Source organism: Panthera uncia, chromosome B4, assembly GCF_023721935.1.
Source record: "Panthera uncia isolate 11264 chromosome B4, Puncia_PCG_1.0, whole genome shotgun sequence".
NCBI lineage: Eukaryota > Metazoa > Chordata > Mammalia > Carnivora > Felidae > Panthera > Panthera uncia.
In genome coordinates, this window is record NC_064809.1 from 58,225,709 (window position 1) to 58,249,369 (window position 23,661).

At 37.4% G+C, this 23,661-nt stretch overlaps 1 protein-coding gene across 2 annotated transcripts in view; it reads right to left on the minus strand.

Annotated features, from left to right (window-relative positions):
- Positions 1-23,661, minus strand: part of ITPR2 (inositol 1,4,5-trisphosphate receptor type 2) — a 490,724-nt gene that overhangs the window by 289,178 nt on the left and 177,885 nt on the right. For both annotated transcript variants that reach the window (XM_049627177.1, XM_049627176.1), the window contains exons 22-26: positions 18,521-18,714; positions 14,588-14,717; positions 12,311-12,368; positions 10,647-10,812; positions 9,476-9,649 (exon numbers count right to left, since the gene is read on the minus strand). In XM_049627177.1, coding sequence (XP_049483134.1) covers positions 9,476-9,649; positions 10,647-10,812; positions 12,311-12,368; positions 14,588-14,717; positions 18,521-18,714 — 722 coding nt within the window. The remainder of the gene's footprint in view (positions 1-9,475; positions 9,650-10,646; positions 10,813-12,310; positions 12,369-14,587; positions 14,718-18,520; positions 18,715-23,661) is intronic.

Genomic DNA, 23,661 nt, shown 5'->3' on the forward strand with positions numbered 1-23,661 from the left:
CCATGGGGGAAGTATATGGGAATTTACTGTACTCTGTGCACAGTTTTTCTCTAAATCTAAAACTTCTCTAAAAAAGTCTATTAAAAAAAAGGTATGAGCTCATAATCAAAGATGATCAAATATATGAGGAAACAGGCAACATGAGTGAGAATCATAAAAAAATACCCAAGGTATTCTGATCCTGGAATTATTATACACAGTCTAAAAAATAGCCATATGGAATCACAAAAATTAGCAAGCAACAAAAGATGATCAAAAATGACCAAAAGGATTGTTTTAAAAATCAAACTGCAAGTATGAAAAAATATAATGACTGAAGTTACAAACTCAGTAGGTGGACTGCAGATAAGACATATTTAAAGAGAGACTTATATGAGTCTAAAAAAATTATTCCAATTCAGCACAAAGTCCCAGGTAGGGAAAACATGAAAAGGAAATTAACAAATATTGAAGCAATCATAAATTTTAACATACACTTAATCAGTTTCAGAATTAAAGCACCACTATTCAACAGACAGCAAACTTTTCAACAGTACCAACGGAAGCCTGAAGACATGAAATATTATCATCAGAAGTGGGAGAAAATATCTTTCAACCGATAAAAGGTGTTTTCCCAGAAAAAACTAATTTTAAATTTATAGGCATCAAAAAAAATAGCCTTAAAACATGTCAACTAGGGGCACCTGGGTGGCTCAGTTGGTTAAGTGTCTGACTCTTGATTTCGGCTCAGGTCATGATCTCATGGTTTGTGAGTTCAAGCCCCACATCAGGCTCTGCACTGACACTACAGAGTCTGCTTGGGATTCTCTCTCTCCTTCTCTCTCTGTCCTCTCCTGCTTGTGTGCATGTACTCTCTCTCTCTCTCCCTCAAAATAAACACATAAACATTAGTTTTTAAAACATGTCAACTATACACAAATTTTTTTAAAAAGTTAAGTGGAAGAAAACCAAGCAAACAAAAATAGCCTTAAAACATACAAAGTAAAAATTAATAAAACTACAGGAAAAAATTCATAAACCTACTATTGTAGTGGAAATGTCAACAAATCTCTCTCAATTACAGATATGTCAAGAAAACAAAAATATTAGTAAGTAGATAAATGATTCAAACACAAGAAGCTTGGGGCACCTGGGTGGCTGGGTTGGTTAAGCGTCCGACTTCAGCTCAGGTCATGATCTCATGGTGCGTGAGTTCAAGCCCTGCAGTGGCTCTGTGCTGACAGCCCCGAACCTGGAGCTTGCTTTGGATTCTGTGTCTCCCTCTTGCTCTCTGCCCTTCCCCCACTCACACTCTGTCTTTCTCTGTCTCTCAAAAATAAACATTAAGAAAAATTTTAAACACAATAAGCTTGACTTACTACCCATATACAAGGAACCCTATGCCTGTTCACATTCTTCTCAAGCCCACATAAAACATTTACAAAACCTGATGGTATATAATGGGCCAAAAAGCAAGTCTCAACAAATTTTGGATAACTGATGGCATCAGAACCACGTTCTCTTGCCACGAGTTAATTAATTAAGAATTCAATAACAAAAAGGGATAAATTTTGTCTAGACATTTGGAAATTTAAGAACTCATTTCCAAGTAATTCTGGGAGAAAGAAGAAGTCATAATGGAAATTTTAAAATATCTAATATTGAACAATAATATAAATGGCATTTGTCAAAATTTGTGGAATGCAGTTCCTTAGAAGGAAATTATACCGTTAAATTTTTTAAAATCTGAAACATAAAAGGTTATAGCAGAATAAATATAACAAAATAACAAACCAAAAGCTCAACAAAGCCAAAAATGGATTCACTAAAAAGGATGATCAAAATATGTGCAATGCTGGTAAGATGACACATGACATTGTGCATTTGTCAGAACCCACAGAAGTATACAACACAAATAGTGAAATCAAAAGGGGCAAAAGAAAAATTTAACACAAGTAAACAATATCAGGAATAAAAAAGGGGTCTGAAGCTAAAGAAATAGAAGAAATGTTAAAAGATAATGAAAGAATATCAATAAATTTAGGCCAATAAATTTGAAAACTAAAGCATATGGCCAGAAAAATAAAACAAACTGACCCAAAATAGAAAATTTGAATTAATTTATATCCATTAAAGAAATTGAATCAGTAGTTAAAATCTTCCCACAAACTAAATCCAAGGCCCAGGCAGATTCACAGATAAGCTTTGTCAAACATTTACAGAATAGGGCTCAGTCAGTTAAGTGCCTGACCTCAGCTCAGGTCATGATCTCATGGTTTGTGAGTTCAAGCCCCACATCAGGATCCATGCTGACAGCGTGGCGCCTGCTTGGAATTCTCTCTCTATCCTTCTCTCTCTGCCTCCGTCTCACTCATGCTCGCTCTCTCTCTCAAAATAAATAAATAAACTATAAAAAATATTTTTAAAAACATTTATGGAATAGATATCTAATCATATGCACAGAAAGGATTAGATCTTGCAACTCACTTTATTATGATATCAGTCTAACCTTGCTACTGACACTTGACAGGAACAGTACAAGGAAGGAAAATTACAGGCCAGTCTCACTGACAACATAGATGTTAAATCCGAAACAAAATATTAGCAAACTGGATCTAGCAATGTAAAAATTATCACCAAGATATATTTATTTTAGAATGCAAGGTTACTATGGTAGAAGCTTTATTTATGAGTCATGCTATTAAAATTAGCAGTGCCTGAGTGGCTCAGTCAATTAAGCATTCGACTCTTGATTTCGGCTCAGGTCATGATCTCATGGTTCATGAGATCGAACCCCACAAGCCCCGCAGCGGGGTCTGCACTGACAGCAGGGAGCCTGCTTGGGATTCTCTCTCTCTCTCTCTTGGGATTCTCCTCTCTTTCTGCCCCTCCCCCTTGTGCTCTCTTTCTCTCTCAAGATAAATAAAAATAAACATGTTTTTTAAAAATTAGCAGATTAGGGGAGGATGGGTGAAATAGGTGATGGGGATGAAGGAGTGCACTTGTGATGAGCACTGGCTGATGTATGGAAGTGTCGAATCACTATATCGTGCACCTGAAACTAACATTACACTATATGTTAAGTAACTAGAACTTCAATGAAAACTTTTTAAAAATTAGCAGATTAAGATTACAGAAAAAGAACATAATCTTGATAAATGCTTACACTGTATTTAATTAAAGCCAATAACCATTCATGGTAAAAATTAGCAAACTAGAAATAGAAGGGGATTTCTATAATTGATAAAGGGTATCTACAAAACAAATGGATAATAAACATTATGTTCAACAGTGAAATATTAAAATTATTCCCTTAAAGATCAGAAGCAAGACAAGGATAGCAAGACATTATCTTTTCAACATTATACTGGAAAAATCTTACCAATACAAAAAAGTAAGAGAAAAAGAAATAACAGATGAAAAGATTGTATGCAAGTTTGAACTTATAGGATAGGATAATCATGACTTGCAGTCAAAAATATTTTTATCCTTGGGGCGCCTGGGTGGCTCAGTCAGTTAAGTGTCCAACTTCGGCTCAGGTCATGATCTCTCAGTCCGTGAGTTCGAGCCCTGCGTTGGGCTCTGTGCTGACAGCTCAGAGCCTGGAGAGTCTGTGTCTTCAGATTCTGTGTCTCCCTCTCTCTCTGCCCTCTCCTGCTCGCACTCTGTCTCTCTCTCAAAAATAAATAAATACTAAAAAAAATTTTTTTTTAATATTTTTAGCCTCAGTAGTAGGTATACATGGATTGGTAGGACCTAACTTGCCCATACAAAATTTAACCTAATCTAAAATGGAAGTGGAAGTGAAATGGCCAATAAGCATATGAAAATATGCTCAACCTCATGAGTAATGCCAGCAAAATCACAACAGAGAAAATGTGTCAATGCACCCAATTGTCAGAAATGGAAAAGCGAAAAAACCAGCAGTTATGACGATAAGGAACTCTCATATATTGCTGGAGGGAGTGTCACTCGGTCTTTGGAAAACAACTGGCATTATTTGGTAAAAGTAAACACACTAGATGTTTTACACCTAAATATATATCCTGAAGTCTGTTTTTTAATTTTTTTTAATTTGAGGATAGTTGACACACAATGTTACATCAGTTTACGTGTGCAACATAGCGATTCAACTTCTCTCTATATTATGATACCCAGTGTAGCTACCATCTGTCACCACACCACACTATTACATTATCATTGACTATATCCCCTGTACTGTGCGTTTTATTCTGGTGGCTTATTCCTTCCCTAACTGGAAACCTAGATCTCCTATCCTTCATCCATCTTGCCCATCCCCTCTTTCTCCCTCAGTTTATTCTCTGTACTTACAGATCTGATTCTGCTTTTTGTTTGCGTGTTCATTGGTTTTATTTTAGATCCCACATATGAATGAAATCATGTGGTTTTTATCTTTCTCAGTCCAACCTATTTCACTTGGCATAATGCTAAGTCCATCCATGCTGTTGCAAATGGCACAATCTCATTCTTTTTTATGGCTGTGTAATATTCGTGTGTGTGTGTGTGTGTGTGTGTGTGTGTACACATACATACACCACATCTTTGTATCTATTCATCTATCAATGGACACTTAGGTTGCTTCCACATCATGGCTACTGTAAATAATGCTGCAATAAAAGTAAGGGGGCATATATTGCATATATCTTTTTGAATTAGTGTTTTAATTTTCATTGGGTAAATACCCACTGGTGCAATGATTGGATTATATGGTATTTTTATTTTTAATTTCTTGAGGAACCTCCATACTGTTTTCCACAGTGGCTGTACCAATTAACATTGCTACCAACAGTTCACAAGGGTTCCTTTTTCTCCACATCCTTGTCAACACTTATTTCTTGTCTTTTTGATTTTTGGCTATTTTGACACATGTAAGGCGATATCTCATTGTGGCTTCAAATTGCATTTCCCTGATGATAAGTGATGTTGAGCATCTTATCATGCTATTCATCTGTATGTCTTCTTTGGAAAAATGTCTACTTATGTTCTCTGCCCATTTTTTAAGTAGATTTCTTTTTTATTTAGAGAGAGAGAAAGAGTACGAGAAGGAGGAAGGGACAAGGGAGAGAGAGAGGGAGGGGGATGGAGAGAGAGAGGAAGAGAGAATCTTAAGCAGGCTCCATGCTCAGCACAAAGTCGGACATGGGGTTCAATCCCATGACCCTGGGATCATGACCTGAGCCAAAATCAAGAGTCAGATGCACAACTGACTTAGCTGCCCAGGCACCCTGGTCCTCTGCCCACCTTTAATTGGATTATTCGGTTTTTTGGTGCTGAGTTGTATAAGTTCTTTATGTATTTTGGATATTAACCTCTTAACAGATATATCATTTGCAAATATTTTCCATTCAGTAGGTTGCCTTTGTGTTTTGTTGATGGTTTCCTGTGCTGTTTAAAAGCTTTTTATTTGGGGGCACCTGGGTAGCTCAGTTGGTTGAGTGTCCGAGTTCTTGATTTCAGCTCAGGTCACGATCCCAGGGTCGTGGGATTGAGCACCATGTTGGGCTCTACACTGAGCCTACTTAATATTCTCTCTCTCTCCTTCTGCCCGTCTCCCCTGCTCATGCTCGCTCTCTCTCTCTCTCTCTCTCTCTCTCTCTGTCTAAAATAAAAGTAAATATAAAAGCATTTAAAAAATAAATATAAGCCTTTATTTTGATATAATCCCAGTAGTTTATTTTTGCTTTTGTTTCCCTTGTCTTAGGAGACATATGTAGAAAAATATCTACAGCCAATGTCAAAGAAATTACTGCCTGTGTTTTCCTGTAAGATTTTTATAGTTTCAGGTCTCACATCTAAGTCTTTAATTGGAAGAGTCTCTTAAACATGTGCATCAGGTGACATACAAAAGTTTTCAAAGTAGCATTTCTTTTGGTAGCAAATTTTCTTTAAAAATGCTAGAACTTTAAAAAATGAAAATGTCCACCAACAGTTAACTAGATAAACATGTGCATAAAATGTAATGCGCATTCTAATATATATTAGAAAAAAATCAATGGGTTACAGCTATATATAAACAAGGATGGAGGACAAAAATATACCCAAAACAGACTAAATGAAATATTTTTCATATTTTTTTGTTTTATTTATTTATTTTTTGAGAGGGAGTTTGTGTGTGTGCATGAAAAGGGGAGGAGCAGAAAGAGAATCTCAAGCAGGCTTCATGCCCAGTGTGGAGCCCCATGTAGGGCTCCAACTCATAGATTATGAGATCATGACCTGAGCTGAAATCAAGAGTCAGACACTGAAACAACTGAGCCACCCAAATGCCCTATGTTCCAGAAATACAAATATGTGTGATAAAACCATTAAGAAAAGCAAGGGAATAATCATAAACTCATGAGAATGATTTCTTCTGGGATATGGGGAGGGACTGCAGGGACTCCTTACTGGTAATATTCTATTTCTTAAACTACGTGTTCATTTCAGTAGAATGTGCTACCTCAAGAGCTACTGAATTTGCCATCACAGAAGGGTGGTTTGGTTTTAAGAAATATCTCATGTGAGGTATTCAGAGAGAAAATAAATATCACACAGGAATTGGACTCGATACCCCTATGAGTATATTTTAACCCTAAGATTTCATAATTCGATATCCATCATAGTCAACAGCACAATATGCTGTACATAAAAACCAATAATAATTATAACAAGCATTCACTGACTACTGACTTTGGCAGATGCTGTCGGCTGTTCTTTCTTGATAGTAGATTTCATTTTTGTTCTACTATCTATCCTTTCCCACTGTAATTTAGGGGAGGGTATCCTGGAGATTGAGGATCATCTATTACTTAGTCTGAATTAATCTTGTAATCCATTGGTTTAGAGGTAAACATGTGGCCCTGCTTTGGTCAAGTAGACATGAGATAGAACCTACTAAGGGATGCCTGGAAAAGGTTTTCTTGCTCCTAAACAGGAAACTCAGAAATGCATGAAAATCATAGATACCCCTTCCTGGTGTTGTCACGCAGGGGCATAATGTCTAGGACGCTGCTGCCATGATGCAACCATGAAAAGACCAGTCTCAAAATTAAGTCTATTTGTGAATAATTACCACACTGAGAAATGAATGAATTAAAGCTGGAGCCTTACTTCTTGACGTGTTGGTAGATAACATGTCACCTTATTGTTTATATTTTCCCACCGGAGTCCTTTTCACTGACACGCCTTGTGCACAGCTTGCTCACTTAATCTTCACAGTATTTCCATGAGCTAAGTGCCATTATTGTGTCCACTGAATAGACTATTAAAAAAACACTTAGGGAATTAAAATAAGTTGCCCAAAGTCACACGTATACTTGGTGGCAAATTCTAGGGTATCTGACCTCAAAACCCATGCTCTCAATACCCTATCCATTCGAGGCCATCTTTCTGTGTCTGTAAGGGCTGAGAAGAAAATCCTGATAGACGGGAGTGTTCCATTATCTGGTCACATGTTTTTTCAGGTATGAGTCAGTGGCGCTGGAGCAGCAGTGTCGGCAGCAACCAAAGAGGCTTCTTGACCTCTGAATCGTAGCTACGACTGTTTGACCTTGAAATCAATAGTCCAGGGGCAGCCTCCGAAGTGTACACCTCCAGACTTTCCAAAAATATAACTGCTTGTATTAAATCACTTCCTGCTTCAAGTGCCTAAAATTATCACCATTTTCTGAACTGATAAATCCTGTGCTCAACAAATAAATAAATAAATTCCAGCTTCATTGACTTATATTCGTCCGAAATCCCTAGAAAAATAGATTTATAACCCACACAGAATGCAGTTTTATTTTGAAGGCATCCTCAATCAAACACCTTCTCCTTTCTTACATCAAAACATTGCTTATTAAACTGAGAAGGGGGTACCCTGGATATTCACTACGATAGAGGGTCTTTCTCTACTTCTTTCAGTAATTAGGAACTTAAACTTCAGACTAGTGACTCACATCTTTCATGGAACATCTCACCTATACTCTTAACTGATTTTGTGCAAACTTTTACAAAGAGCATAATGCTTTTATCTCTGGTTTAGAGCTGTTCTTTATTTTTAAAAATCCAATGTTCTGGAAGGGGAAGCAACGTTATGTTTATTCCCTAGAACATGTACAAATTATGTATTTGCAAAAGGAAGAGGTATTCCAACCTTGTGAAAGCATAATACATCTCTTATTACCTTTAAATATTATATCAGAAAGCGCAGTCTTACACTAAAGAGCCTGGAATGTATCATCAGAAAGACCCAGGTTAAAATCTCAGCTGAGTCACGCAGAGCTGCCTAATAGTGACGAAATCCTTGGGTTTTCTGAGCTCCAGCTGACTCATCCTTAGAAATGTGATCTAACTCTCTCCAAAGTTTGTTGTAACATACAAAATGAGATACCGTGTATGAAAATGTCTGCTTTAAGATTTGATGTATAGCAGGTACTAAATTAATATGAAATGTCCTCTTATTTCTTAAATATGCTATGGAAGAACTCTACTTCAACAACAACAACAAATCTGGTCATGAAAGAAATTTATACGGAGTAGAAATTCTACATTCTAGTAACTTACATTATAAAATCACAGAAAAAGGTGCTAACAGATTCAGTCAAAAGTTTTGAGCAGATTAGTGGTAAGTGGTCCTGAGACAAGGAACCCACCAGAGGAACCCACCAGAGGAACTTCCCTTTCCACATGTTGAGGACTCAAATTATTTCCCACTCCATATTCACCTTTCACTACACAATACTTTGGGTATTCCAACAAACAGAGAAGCTGTGGTAGGCAGACCCTACCTAAATAGTCTACATTCCTACAGATTAAAAAACAACTAAATAAAACACTAGATAGGCATTTAAGAAATAATATCTTATCGATTACGATGTTGGCATTGGTCTGCTAAGTGTTACCATTAAAATACAGTTTTAAAAACTTTAGATGGTTATTTAGTATTTAGTGAAATGTGAAAACAGCAACTAATTAACCCACTGAAAACTAAAACCTATACAACAGAAGACATAGGATCACCATCTTACCACTCTTTAGAGCAAATGCAGAATTTTGCTATTTTCATGCTGTCACTAAAGCAGATTGTTCCAGTTAGCTATTTTTATGTATTATATAAGGATATGCAATAAAGAAAGGAATAATTTACAGGTTGGCAGTAAACAGCCACGGTGAATGATGGTGACAAAACTTCACCTCTTTATTCAAGTCTATGCTTAGGACCCACTCCTTCTTTGTCCATCTGACTCCATCCTATTGTCCTGATTCCTGGACTGTCGGATGTATCGTGAAAAGGAGAGAAAGTGAAAAAGTAGGCAAATGAGCTAAGAAGTGATAGCAATTGGAGAGAACTAATTCCAAAATACAGGTGTAGGGAGTTAACTGATTTGGCAAATAAAAAGTTGATGCTGTATTACTCAGAATAAAATTTTTCTTTATGAACAACTTTGGCTAGATGGCATATGACTTAAGAAATTGAAAAATCATTATTTCCAAAAATATCTTGAAAACGAACCTCAATTGGCTCTTCACCACCTTTTACTTGACTTTCACCCATTTCTCCATTCTCATAGCTGCTGCTCTTCTCAACCCATAACTCAGATTTTTCTACAGTGAGTCGAAGCTGGTCTAGATCCGCCTTGATCTGCTTGTAGTTATCTACATCTTGATTGGACACCAGCAATTGCACCTGGAAACAGAAAACTCTGAACCCTTAATGTACTTAAGGAAATTCCTTCATTCCTATTTCAATTATGTCAAAAATCCCAGGTCTTTTAAGCTGTTCCTCAGTTGAAGTTTCATGTTTCTAGAATATTTGTGGATATTTTAGATGTATATTGAGCATGAAAACTTACCTGGAGGTATCTGTGAACACTAAGCCAATATATAAAGAATTATAAATTTTTAAAAAGTGAGTCCTAGCAAAGTGCTAAGGAGTAATGTAAAATAAAAGATACCTCAACTCTAGTTTCACTGCTAAAGTTCATTTCTCCAAGAGTCTATGTGATTGAAAAGAGGTAGAAATACAAAAATAAATGGAAGAAAATTCTGATACAGTCTAAACCTCATGGTATAAACTTTGATTTTATTATAATTTATGTGTATTATATGACATATCCAAATATATGCACTATTATGTCTACTTTTTTAGTCTTGGAATTATTTCATATTTTAATAGATTCTTATAAAACTTCCTAATGAAGATCAGCCCTTTATTAAATAAAATAAATATTAGTGAAACACATGTAAGCACTTAGGTATTATTCATGAATAGTCTCAAGACTGATGTCATTCAGATGACAAAGAAAAAGATTAGATCCAAAACAGTTCCTTTCTTTCACCTGTATACATTTTGTCCTATCCAAATTTATCAGTAAAGTCTGGGGTCAAAATAGCCGTGGCAACAAGATTCCTAATATGGTATTACCCCCCAGCACCTTCCTAAATCTTTGTGCCTGTCATTTACATTAAAGATATTAACTGAAAATCACTCGTGGGGAACTCTTTCTAAAATAGATCATGTCTTGGCTTAAGACAAGGCCACATCTATCTTTAAAAATAGAAAGCATCTCCAGGAAAAGCCTCACAGTCTCATTAACTCTGCAACCATGAAGTCAGGTTGGATGTTATAGACAACATTTTTGGAGCTTCCGCTCTGGCACCATTGAGGGGCTACTCAATCTTACCTGTTTAAATGCCTGTAAAACTTCGGCTCTCTGGCTAAAGTGCTTGAACAGTAGTTGCAGGGCCCCTGATAGCAGAGGCGGGTAGTCGTGCATGATCAGATGAATGAGGACCCGTAAAAATGTCCTGCCTCCTTCATCATCAAGTTGAACTGGATTTTTCTCCTTTCTATAAAACCAACAATGATTCTACAATAACTTATATTTACATAAAATCTATTCATAAGTGGTATTCAAATTATGTATACATTCTAAGAGCTATATATTCCTTTCCTCCCCAAAAAACTGGAAAATAAAAAGCAAAATAATTTTACACTTTTCTTCCCCCCTCATGTAACTGATCAAGAAACAAAGCACAAAGAAAAGCCTGTGTTATGTGTCCACAAAAAGCAGGGGTGACCAACCCTCCAAATATGTCCGAGATGGAGGGGGTTCCCAGAATGGAAGACTTTTCAGAGCTCGTACTGGGAAGGTACGAGGCCAACCAGGATGAGTTGCTCACTTTGACATAGACAAAGGCTAGAAATCTAAATCGATCCAAAAAATCTCGACTCTAGTACTGAGAAGAGATAGTAGGAGGGATGTACAGCAACAGCTGACTTTCCCCAGAACCCTAGAGACCCCTCCACGACAGGTAGTGACAGCTGGGAAAAGGACAAGGGCGTACACCCACACACACACATGTGGACACAATCACCAGAGCTGCTCTGGGTATTTGCTATACTCAGACACTGGGCAAGACCGCACTGGAGGAAGAGGTCCATTTATTTCAAGGTGAAAAATCATACACTGATTTATTATCTATCTCTTCTCGGGAATAATGAAATACTTGAATAGGAAAACACAACAATAACAACAACAAAATCCACCAAAACAACATGAAAACAAAGCTAAACCAAATGTTCACTAGAGATAAAATCCTTTTTGGTTCCCTTGATTCTTCATTCTTGTTTGTCTTTCTAACCAAAGAAAATGCAACAAAGGGCTTAGTGTGAAATTTGTTTAGTTTCTCATGGCAAACCTATAACAGAAATGAATGCTAGAAACTCAGTAAGTTGTAGCTTAGACATTTCAGGTTCATTTTTTTTTTCCTTTACTTTTCTTTTTTACTGCTATTAGTTTTCATTTCTGAAAAGGAAAGAAGCAACTTTAAAACAATAAACGTCGGGGCTCCCAGTAACAAAGGAGGGTAGCCATGCCAGAGGCAGGTTTTCTTTAATCATGGATATTTCCAACAGGCAGCAAATAGCTTTATTTCTCACAAATAGTTAATGATAACATTGAAAGAAGTTACTTCCTTGCCTCAAATTTTTTTAGATTCAGGCAAGCGATGTTTTGCAAGACACAGCGCTACTGATACCAAGGGACTTAAAGGGCATTCGCGTGCTGTCATTATTTGAGGAAAGAAAAGCAAAAAGAATTCAGGGAAAAGTTCAATACACTGATCTCATCTCTCTTGTCTTTTTCCCCCTGGCCTACCTAAAAGAAAAGCTAGGCTTTCCTCTTCTACAGTAAATTAGCAGCTTCATTTCTGGCAGAAATTATGTTGCCAACAATAAAGGATCTAAAATTAAATAAATATCGGGAGGTAAACAATAGCAAAGTATCAATAAAATTCTAAGCAAAAATCGTATTCACAAGATAAAGCCACAGACGTGTTACTATACCTTCCAGCAAACATCGTTTCTGCCTGAGCTGCGATTTCATCTATATCAGGAACAATCGCTACAAAGACAAAGGGTAAAATCCATTCTTTATCTTATCATAATTAGGAGTCACAATATTTATATTGATATTAGCACACCTAAAAATATTTTGCCTTCATTCCTTCCTGCCAGGAAAAGTCAATAGTTTAAAAAGCCGCAATATAATTTCACTTACATATCAACGTTTTAAACAAAGTTTACATTTTGAAACATATATTGCTACAAAGATATATTTAGATCAGAAAGCACCATTTACAAAGTTGCATCACCTGTATAAACATATATATATGCATCAGCTACACACACACACACACACACACACACACACACACACATACTTATATAATTTAACTGGGTGATGATGTGGAAGGACGTTTTTTAAATATGTTTTTTAAAGAATCAAAATATAGCAGTAATGAACCTTGTAACTGTTACGGTATTTCCAAACAACATGGTCCTTTCAGAATGCTCCTCTTCTACAATTCCATCCCTTCTTCTTATGGGACATTAATTTTTTTATGTGAACCAATTGTGATTCCTCACCCATCCTCACCACCAATATTTTGAAGATATCTTTCTTAAAATAACACATTTAAATAAGTACATTATTTATTTCTCATCTCCAAAGCACAAAACAAAGCAGAGAAAGAAAGAAAGAAAGAAAGAAAGAAAGAAAGAAAGAAAGAAAGAAAAAGAATTCTCCCCAGAAAGCTCTCTCTTCCAGACTCAACCAATGAAAGAGATCAGGTAAATCAGAAAGAACTGGTTTTCTGGGGGTTCCCTCCCATACTTTACTGACACTTGGAGCTTCTATTTCCAGAAGTCTGGCTTCTGAGAGCCAATAATTTTTATGATACTGTCAATGCAACCGCCAGCTAGGCTCTCTGGTTCAGCCACGTGACTCTTGGAAATGGCCCTCTGGGGTTCTATACTTCTGGGAAACATAAAAACAATACTGTTGCAAATGTACCAGAAGTGACTTCTCACGTAGGCAAACTTAACCCATCTACAGAGGCATGCTGCCTTCTGGATGGTTCTAAGGAGTCAGAGAGCTGAGTGGTCTACCACTCTCTTTTTTTTTAATTTTTTTTTAACGTTTATTTATTTTTGAGACACAGAAAGACAGACCATGAATGGGGGAGGGGCAGAGAGAGAGGGAGACACAGAATCGGAAGCAGGCTCCAGGCTCTGAGCCATCAGAGCCCAGATGCCCGACACGGGGCTTGAACTCACGGACCGCGAGATCATGACCTGAGCTGAAGTCGGACGCTTAACCGACTGAGCCACCCAGGCACCCCGGTCTACCACTCATTTTAACTACACACTTACAATCACAGAATCATTCCTGCCAAATCGAATGACAGGGAAAAAAGAGGAGGTTCCCTGACACTTTCATACTGGTTGCGATTAGAAGAACATTTCATATTTGTACACAAATCTGATCCTCAGAAAAAGAATTCAGTTACCTGGCTAAATCTTTAATACAGTAGTTTCTAGACTGCTGTTACTGGCCTGACCTATTCAGAAACATGGAAATGTAGTATTTCTTAGGTTTCATAAGGTATTCTCTACAGTCACAAAATTTTTACAGTAATTCTTACGCTCTTTCTTCACTATGCTCCTACACACGGAGATAAGAGTGGTTTTCATTCTTACATTTTTAAATGTGAAAAATTGACATATGGTACCAGTTCATAACCATGCAAAGTAAGTGCACGCACACACACACATCACCACCCTCATTCAGACCTTTGGGAGATACCATGTCTTTGTTCTTGAGCTGGGCAACAGCTTCCTAAAAATCACCTTTCTTCCCGAAAGCTACATTTCACACTGCTCTTTGATCAGGCAAAAAAGTCTCCCTTGGACTTTCACCAACACGGTATGGTGCTTACAAGATTCAGGCCCTGAAACTGGAGAGACCTCTGAGGGAATCCCTCCTCCACTACTTTCGTGACCTTTAGCCAGTAATTTAACCCATCTGACCTCGGTTTTCTTATCTGTAAAGTGGCACATAAACAGTACCTCTCCCTCATCGAATTGTGAAGGCTACAAAATTAACTGCATTCTGAGGACTTAGCACCAAGTAACTGCAAACATCCTCCAAGACGTTCTAGGCTCTGTCTCAGTTCCTTCATGTCATTGGTGGATATGGTTTCTGCATTTGTGTCTCCTAGAAATATTACTATGTCTTAAAATATGAACGCTACAGGGTGAATATTGTCACAAAGGAGGTACCTGATGGTAGTAATGTATCTGGAGAGCCACTGGCAGATGCTTCAGCGTTTTCATTATTCTCTCCAAATTCCTTCTTATATATTGACAGCATATATGAGATCCTATAATCCAGTCTGACACTCAGGATAAACTACAAAAGAGCATTAAAAACATAATTTTATTAGCATCATGTTTAAAACGACAGTTCATTACACCAAGAACAACGTAACTATTAACACTTCACACGAACTAATTACAAATCTCAGCTCTTAACACTCCAGTTGCATACATGCTCATCAGCCATAAAGCTAACAAGAGTGATGCATTTCCATTAGCCAATGTCAGTAAAATCCCAAAGCAGTTTTTTAGGAAAAAGAAAATGATTCCCCCGTGATTACTCTGAATATTCCAGACCAAGGTATCCAACGAGTCTGGATGAAGAGGTAATGATGACTATTTCACTGAGCATTTTGCGGAGGTAACATTGGCTCTAGGAGGAGACTGCTGGTGCTATGATTTTCATTCACGCACAGAGAGGCTAAACTTCCAGGTACTATAGTGTGGATTCTGGCTCTACCACAATCAGTTTGGGATCTAGGCTACAAAAGGACAGCTGAGGAAGCAGCATCCAAATATACCATGGATTAGCTTCATTGGTGCTTGCTTTCCCTTGGATTGTGTTGTTGACCTTGCCTCCTTAACTAACACGTTGAGAGACACTAAGGGAATAAGACAATAAGGTTCCTGCCTGTGCTGGGTACTATGAAGAATGCAAACACTTGAAACCCCTGCTCTCAAGAAGCCTATGCCTGAATTGGGAAAACAAAATATAGCATGGTTAACATAATTAGAAAATTATCGAGGGGCGCCTGGACGGCTCAGTGGGTTAAGCATCCAACTTCGGCTCAGGTCATGATTTCACAGTTCGTGAGTTCAAGCTCTGTGTCGGGCTCTGTGCTGACAGCTCAGAGCCTGGAGCCTGCTTCAGATTCTATGTCTCCTTCTCTGCCCCTCCCCTGCTCATGCTCTGTCTCTCTCTGTCTCTCAAAAATAAATAAAAACGTTAAAAAAGTGTCAAGAACTAAATCAGGCTGCACAGACTTCAGTGGAGATCAGAGAAAGAAAAAGTATGTGCTACAGATTTCTGAGTGGAGAAGGGAAACAATAAAGAAGTGGTTTAATACGAGGTTCCCTTCCATTCCAGCTTGCCTGAAATAAGCCTAGTTTAAGCTTTTGTTGCAGTAAAATTACTATTAGTGCCCCCTACACTCTCAAAAGAGCCTCGTTTGGACAGTAACCAATAACGGACATGTATGGTACCATCTGACCTGATCTCCTACCATTTCTGTGACTCCTGTATCACACCCCTCCCTCCCTGGTCCTTCCCCCCTCCCTTCTTGCATTCTCCCTCTCACACTGCTCTGTTCCAATAGCACTGGATATTTCTTTCTTGCCTTCTCACATTTGTTCAGTGTCCACTTTACCTTGAAAATTCTCTTCCACCCAGAACAACTAGCCTTTGAGATACCCTCCAAGATCCAGTTTAAATCCCTTTTCTAAAGAAGCTTTCCCTGGTTCCCCAATCCAAACCAACAGTTCTCTTTTTTGCTCACCCAACCCATTATTTACACCTATTTGTCTCTTGGCTACCTAATACATCTATTATTTATTCTCTGTCTCTCTGTCTCTATCTCTCTCTCTCCTCTGCTAGCCGTCTATGCTCCTTATGGGCAACAAACATGCTTCATGTCAATAAACATTTGCTAAGCCAGGTACTAAGAAAGGTACCTGAGGGTACAAAAAAGTTGCCAAGGATATAAGACCTGCCTTTGAAGAGCATATAACATAGAAGGGTAACAAACACCAAAGAGTCTCTTTTAGGAGCATGTGGTGAGTGCTACAATACATACAGGTTGAATGGATTCTAGTTAAGGGGATTTCAAAACAGGGGACAGATTGTGGGAAAACAGGCTGAGAGGGGGCCATTGGATTTGGTAGCCTTGAGCAGAAGGGTGGGGACAGAAACTGATTGCAGGTGCTTGAAAGGAAGGGTTTAAAAAAAAAAACTACGTAAAGAATAAATTAATAAGACACTAATTGGTGAAATACTTATTACATTTTCGTTGAAGATTAGTGCTCATAGACTTGTATTTTATTTTTTTAAATGTTTCTTTATTTTGAAAGAGAGAGAAAGGGAGTGAGCAGGAGAGGAGCAGAGAGAGTGTGAGACAGAGAATCCCAAACAGGCTCTGCAGTGTAAACACGGAGCCCGACGCAGTGCTCGAAATCACGAACCATGAGATAGTGACCTGAGCCAAAACTAAGAGTTGGACGCTTAACCCACTGAGCCATCCCAGCACCCCTAGATTTTTATTTATAAATAGAACCAAAATAAAAACTTTCATCTTCCAATATATTTAATTGTGAAACATAAATGGAAGGTAGGAAAGGGACAAAGGGAAGATTAAAAACAAATGCAGAGAAAGATAGTTGAGAGAGGGCCAAAGATAGAGAGAATGAGAGAGAGAAATAAAAAGAGAGATACATAAAATATGGGGGAAAAGAAAGGAAGACCCCATGAGGAGGAAGAGCTGGCAGGAAGCAGGAGACTTGCGTAAGGAATGTAGCTACAAAGAAATTCTTGAAGAGGTGTTCTAAGAAAGAAACGTATTCAAGAGCAGCACATAGGAACGCAGACAGAGTGAAGCAGACCCAGACACAGAACACAAAAATCAGAGAGAGGAAAGAGTTTCAACAAGAAATACATTAAAAGCCCGAAAGAGGCAGCAAAGAAAGGTCAGCCCTAATCTGTCCCACCGCAGTAGTATCTCCATCTCATCATTTTTGAGCTGTTAGAGAATGTTTTTCAAACGCTGATCTTCTGTAACTGGGGCTAAAATGAGGTCACATATTTTACAGGTTGTCCAGTGAGTAGGATGATGTTAAGCTATGGGCCCATTAGATCCGCAGGTCAGGTGATCACTACCTTTCTCAGTTTAAGAAGAGGAGAACTAAGTGATTTTTCAGGGTCATGAACACAGGGTTGGGAGGCCTGCCAATATTTCTCAGGATTCAGCCTTTGGAATTCCTGGAGGAAATGTGAAACCCTTTATGATTATAAATCTAATTACTTTAAATAAAAATGTACAGACCCTTCCAGGACTACTAACCCACTTCTGATAGTTCAGTCTACATTAAATTATGATGAAAGACCTAGTAAATTGTATCCAGAATCTTAATAGACCCTTGAAAACTCCAGGCTCCATTCTCCAAATCTGGAATAAATGCTATAATTAAAGTATCATAAAACTACTTTCCAAACTTGAAAAAATATATAAGAATTCACAGCTACAGTAATAGGGAATTTATTCACTAAACCAGGGGGAATAAAATAATAATTTATCTCCTTTAAATTCACAGAGCTAGGTATTAGACTATGTTAATTTTAAATATATATATTATTCCTAGCCTCAAAAGCACAAAGATAGTCACTTATATAAAATACAAAAACCAATTATTAACATTTTACTAATAATAAATAAAATTTTATTTCAGTTTCTTGCTACAGTGATAAACCTGGATACCCAGAATTACATATCCAATTCAATTAAAAATAGAAATAGAGTTAGAATTCAATCTCAAGTTTGCCTGCTCTGAAATCCTTAAATGAAGGTAAAATGAAATCAGGGTCAATACTAAATGAGAAAATGCATATGAAAGAGGTTTTGTCAACCTCAAAGCACTCCACAATCGTTAGATATCACCATTAATACATTTAATGGAAATGAACAAATGTAATTAATATGTTAAATAGTGTCATTAACTTAAAAGAAATAAATTAGATCAATAGCATTTCAGAATATTTCCACAGTGATGTGGAACAAAGTCTGTAAGAAAGTTAAACCAAGAAGCTCAATTAGGTGTTTGTCACTTTGCTTCCATTATGCAGCATACCTGTAAAATCTCAATAATCTTCAGTTTGGTGTCCATCACGGTCACGTCCTCAGGCTCTACAGGGCTTCCTTGCTTGCTGGGGTGGATGCTGGGCTGAACGTCAGGCACACTCATGGGAAAGATAGAGCCTCTACTGAGTACCATTTGGGTCATCATCTCTCCCACCCCATGGATGGTTCTCATGACATTGTTTCCTAGCAAAAGAAAAGCCCTTTAGTCAATACACACAACACCTGGGGAAACAGATATAATATCCAGTTGGTCAAAACCAGACTGGAAACATGACAGGAAAAGTAATGACATAAGAAAGAATAGCATCAACACTGTTCTGGCTCTTTCCTTACAGACATAGGGAAGGTCCTGACAGACGCATTTCAAACTGACAGATTTTAAAAATGAAAGTTTACTTTTCTCAGAAAATACTTTCAAATGAGGTACCAAGGATGAGTTGTGGTAGCTCTGATAACATCCAAGGCAGGTCCTTCTGGGACACAGTAAGTCCTCTCAACTGTCACACCAATAAGCTCTAACTTTTATAATAATGTGAAAGAACCCTACGATAAATGAGTTACATGAAAACATGTAAGTGGTGACTAGCATCCTAATCCTACCCTCAAACCAAGGACTTCATAGCTTTGCTTTCATAATGCTTGTGAGGAGGATTGTTATAACCTCATTTTAAGAAAAAGACAGTTTCATCTGGGGAAGAAGCATGTATTTGACGATACACTTCCCATTCCTTCATCCCATTTGAATAAAAAAATCATTATTCAAAGTCCACAAAAAGCAATTATGTTTGAGGTAATCACAAAAACAATTTAGTGACAAACATGATCATTTTCGGGACATCTGGGTGGCTCAGTCAGTTAAGTGTCTGACTTTGGCTCAGGTCATGATCTCACAGTCTGTGGGTTCAAGCCCCGTGTCGGGCTCTGTGCTGACAGCTCAGAGTCTGGAGCCTGCTTCCGATTCTGTGTCTCCCTCTCTCTGCCCCTCCCACTGCTCACACTCTGTCTCTCTCTCTCTCTCTCAAAAATAAATAAGCATTAAAATTTTCTTTTAAATTATCATTTTCAAAAAGGCATCACCCTCTTTCTACATCTTCTGTGTTTGACTTCTCATTCATTTGTCCTCCAGTAAAATTGCATGTACACTCATTCCTTCACTGAGCATGAGCAGCTGTACCAAAGCAACCTCCTGACACTGCTCCAATTTATTTTCTCCAGCCTCACTGCTGTTTCTCACTTCTCAGTTCCTACAACAGGCAGGAAGGATTCAAAAGAACAATTGTCTACTTTTCTTTCAAAACAGTGGTCTTTACTTCCTGTATGTTCATGGAACTTTGCCTCAGGCAAAGGCCTAAGAATCTAGCAAATAATTTTCCTTTCCCTAAGAGTCTCAGGGTATATACCACGGAATAAATAAATACACACACACACACACACACACACACACACACACACACGTACACCAGGAGAAAGGGAAATGGAAATAAGATGGGATGAGATAAAACTCTCAGCTCTAATTGAAGAGTATAATCTGTTGGAATATCTACATGATTGGAAGGCAAACCAACAAAGAAAAGGAAAATATTTAAAGGATGACCCCCAAAAACTCTTGATGGTCTTGTGCAGACCAACCTGCAATTATCATCAAGCCACTAGTAATCACTGTGAAAAGTGAAATCCCTTTTAAAACTTATTATCTTATCCATATATGAAAAAAATACATATAGTAAAGGGTAGTGCTCAAATAGTACACTTGTGAGGTGGCAAATAAGTAACAATTTTTTTTTCTTGAGTGGCATTTTCCAGGCAGAAGTTAAGTTTGGTTTTCATTCTGAGAGTCTATAACCTTTTCTTTGACTGCTGTTTGCATAAACCAAAAAGCAGGCAGGCAATAAGAAAAAATATATGTGAAAGGTAACTTCCAGGTTTGGACGAGATTGAGACCACGGATTTGAAAGAGGCCTATTTTCTACCAGAACAACTTCGAGGAGAAGATTGCTGCATTGTCTGCGGTTCTCAAGCAATCAGAGCAGTTGACTTCTTCCAACCCCCGCCCCCCATGTTTGCCACGTGGACTGCAGGGTTGCACATCTGATTGTTGGTAATGGTTTCAGGTGACCACCATTTAACCAGTACATTTACCTGAATCTTGATTCGAATATGTATATGTGTTAGCCTCCAAGAGATGCTTTCTTACCATTAACACAGAACAGCCTCCTTTGTTATTCCTACCCCCTGATTCACACAGAAATCCTTGGCACCCACAGTCTCTGCATCTTATTTAGATTTGCATGGAAAATAATCATTTAATCCAAACGATTATTACACAGAAAGTTAGCCCAGACAATTCTTTTTCCCCAAATATAGATCCTGTCACCAAGAAATTAAAATCTAGAGACCAGAACCATAATAATACATAACACATGTTGTCAGTGACATGGACGGGTTCATTCCAGTTCCACCATATCCTTAGATGCCTGTGGCACGTGGTCACCACAAAACTCTCCTGACATCTCCATGTATGGCCAACTGAGAGGTCTCAAATTAAAAGATGCTATATTTTCTGGAGTTGCTTGGTGGTGATGAGAAGTGCTTAAATTGTGAACTATCACAGCTTGGAAAACTATAGTCAAATGCCACATAAATCACAGATGTGCAAGGCTCCCAAGTATCCATTTTTCCACAGACAAATTTCTGATTCTAGACTATTGAGATAAGTCACAGGCCATCAGTTTTCAATGCTGCCAAAGAAGAAATGTTACCATTTCTCTTCTCAACTATAATTAGTTAATACTACTAAGAAGTTTTCAGTGGAAAAGCTACTTTATTATCATATAAACCCTGTGGACAAACTAACCCCTAAAAGTCCAGCTTTTCTATGTCTTTCATTTTAACCCAGTAGCCAGAATTTGGATTTATGTATAAAGGGTGTTGAGATGGTTTGAAAAAATGGGTTTCATGTTTGTTAAGCAAAAAGAAGAAAGAAGGAGTTGCTTAGAAGTAAAAGCAGATGAGGATGCCTGGGTGGTGCAGTGTCAGACTCTTGATTTAGGTTCAGGTCATTATGTCATGGTCATGAGATCGAGCCCTGTGTGGGGCTCTGCACTGACATCATGGAACTTGCTTGGGATTCTGTCTCTCCATCTCTCTCTGCCCCTAAACTGTGTGTGCTCTCTCTCGAAATAAATACATAAACATGAGAAAGAAAGAAAGAGAGAAAGAAAGAAAGAAAGAAAGAAAGAAAGAAAGAGGGAAAGAAAGAAAGAAAGAGAAAGAAAGAGAGAAAGAAAGAAAGAAAGAAAGAAAGAAAGAAAGAAAGAAAAAGAAGGAAGGAAGGAAGGAAGGAAGGAAGGAAGGAAGGAAGGAAGGCAAGCAGATGGATTTTTCAGGTTCTTTTACTTTATGATTGTACGGATAGTTTTACTAATCCTAATTCCCTCAAGAGAAAAACTTGAAAGTAAGACAGGTATGCTAAATGCATAATGCGAATGGTGACTGGGGGTGGACTGAGAACACACTGTTTGTTTCTTTGTTTTTCTGATTGTTCTAATGAGTCAAGTTTCCATTACCAATTCCAGAGAAATAAAACGCAATATGAAATCTACATAACACTAAAGCTGTGCTGACCATGATTTAATTTTACCTATTCAGAAGTCATGTTACTGCTGGTGAGCACTACTGAGCTCAACAATCATTGAGAGTTATGTGATATTCTAGAAAGTATAACTTGGTTGAAATTAACTTTATACCTATTGGTATTTTATTTAAAATCACATTTATTATCTTTTTCTATTAGAAATACTCTTCTCTTTTAGATACATAAGAGTAGAAACAGTAATTTGAATTTGTTTAGATTTCAAAAAGGCATTTCTGGGATCTTCTCAGCATTTATAAGAGATAAATGAAATATTTGATTAGAAGAGTCTGGGAATAATTTTCACGGCAATTTAATTGCTCTGTGACTACTAAAGTCAGCTCAGCATTTTATAATAAAAGCCAAAAATATGGATAACCCAAAAAACCATTCTTACTTCCCTGAAACATACTTTCATAGTTGAATTTGAAAAAATGCATCTGCTGTTATCATAATTCATTTGAAACAGAATGATATTAAACCATAAAGACATGACTCAGGAAATCTTCCCTCCCTGCTCAGCAGCCTCTTATAAACCTCTACTTGCTGCTAGACGCCCACACTTTAGAATTGGAGCAGTTTTCTATTTTGAACATTCTCTGGAGCAGTGCTTCCTCCCAGCGGTTGAGGGTTTGGTTATAAAAGGACTTTTACACATGCAAAAAAAAAAAAAAAACAAAAAAAACAAAAAGATTAACATAAGATGAAAGCCTTAATTAAGCTAGGGATACAAGCAGAATAATGGGTACCATGATATCAAAGTTAGATCATGGTATTGTAGAGAGCTAGATATCCAGTCTCTGTCAGGTTTTTAGGCTTTGTGCTGGACCTGGTGGGAATTTACTGTTCCTGCGCTTAGAGTTCCCTTAACCAGATGCTCACTTAACTTGCTTTCTCACACCTTTATGATTTCAGGTGCAATGTCACATCCTCAGATAGACTTCTTCTGGCCACTCTCTCTCTGAAAAAGGACTGCCATCATTCTGAACCCATGTACCTGCTTTACATTTCAGTCATGGGGCATTATCACCATCTCACATCATATTTTATATTTGTTTATGTGTTTATTGTATACTCCCCTCAGAAAAACATAAGCTCCATGAAAACAAAGATTCTGCCTAGTTTACTGCTCTATCTCCAACTCCTGGAATAGTACCTGACACACAGCAGTCATTCAATCACTGTTTGCTAGATTAATGCACTAATAAAAGAAAAAAAGATTTGATAAATGAGTTATTAAAAATGAGATTGACATTTTTACTTTAAAATTGGATCTTATTACATTAGAAATAGCCCATCTTTCATTAAGGTAAGTTTTTGCTTGCTTTCCTTTATACTTTCCTAAATTTTCTAAATTTTTTCAAAAAGTACATATAATTTCATGTTACTTAAAAACTTTTCCATTAAATAGAAAGGAAGTAATAAAATAGATATCAGTGAGATAAGGGAAATAATAAAATCTGCCCTTATCAAGGGCAAATAACATCCCATGTATTTTG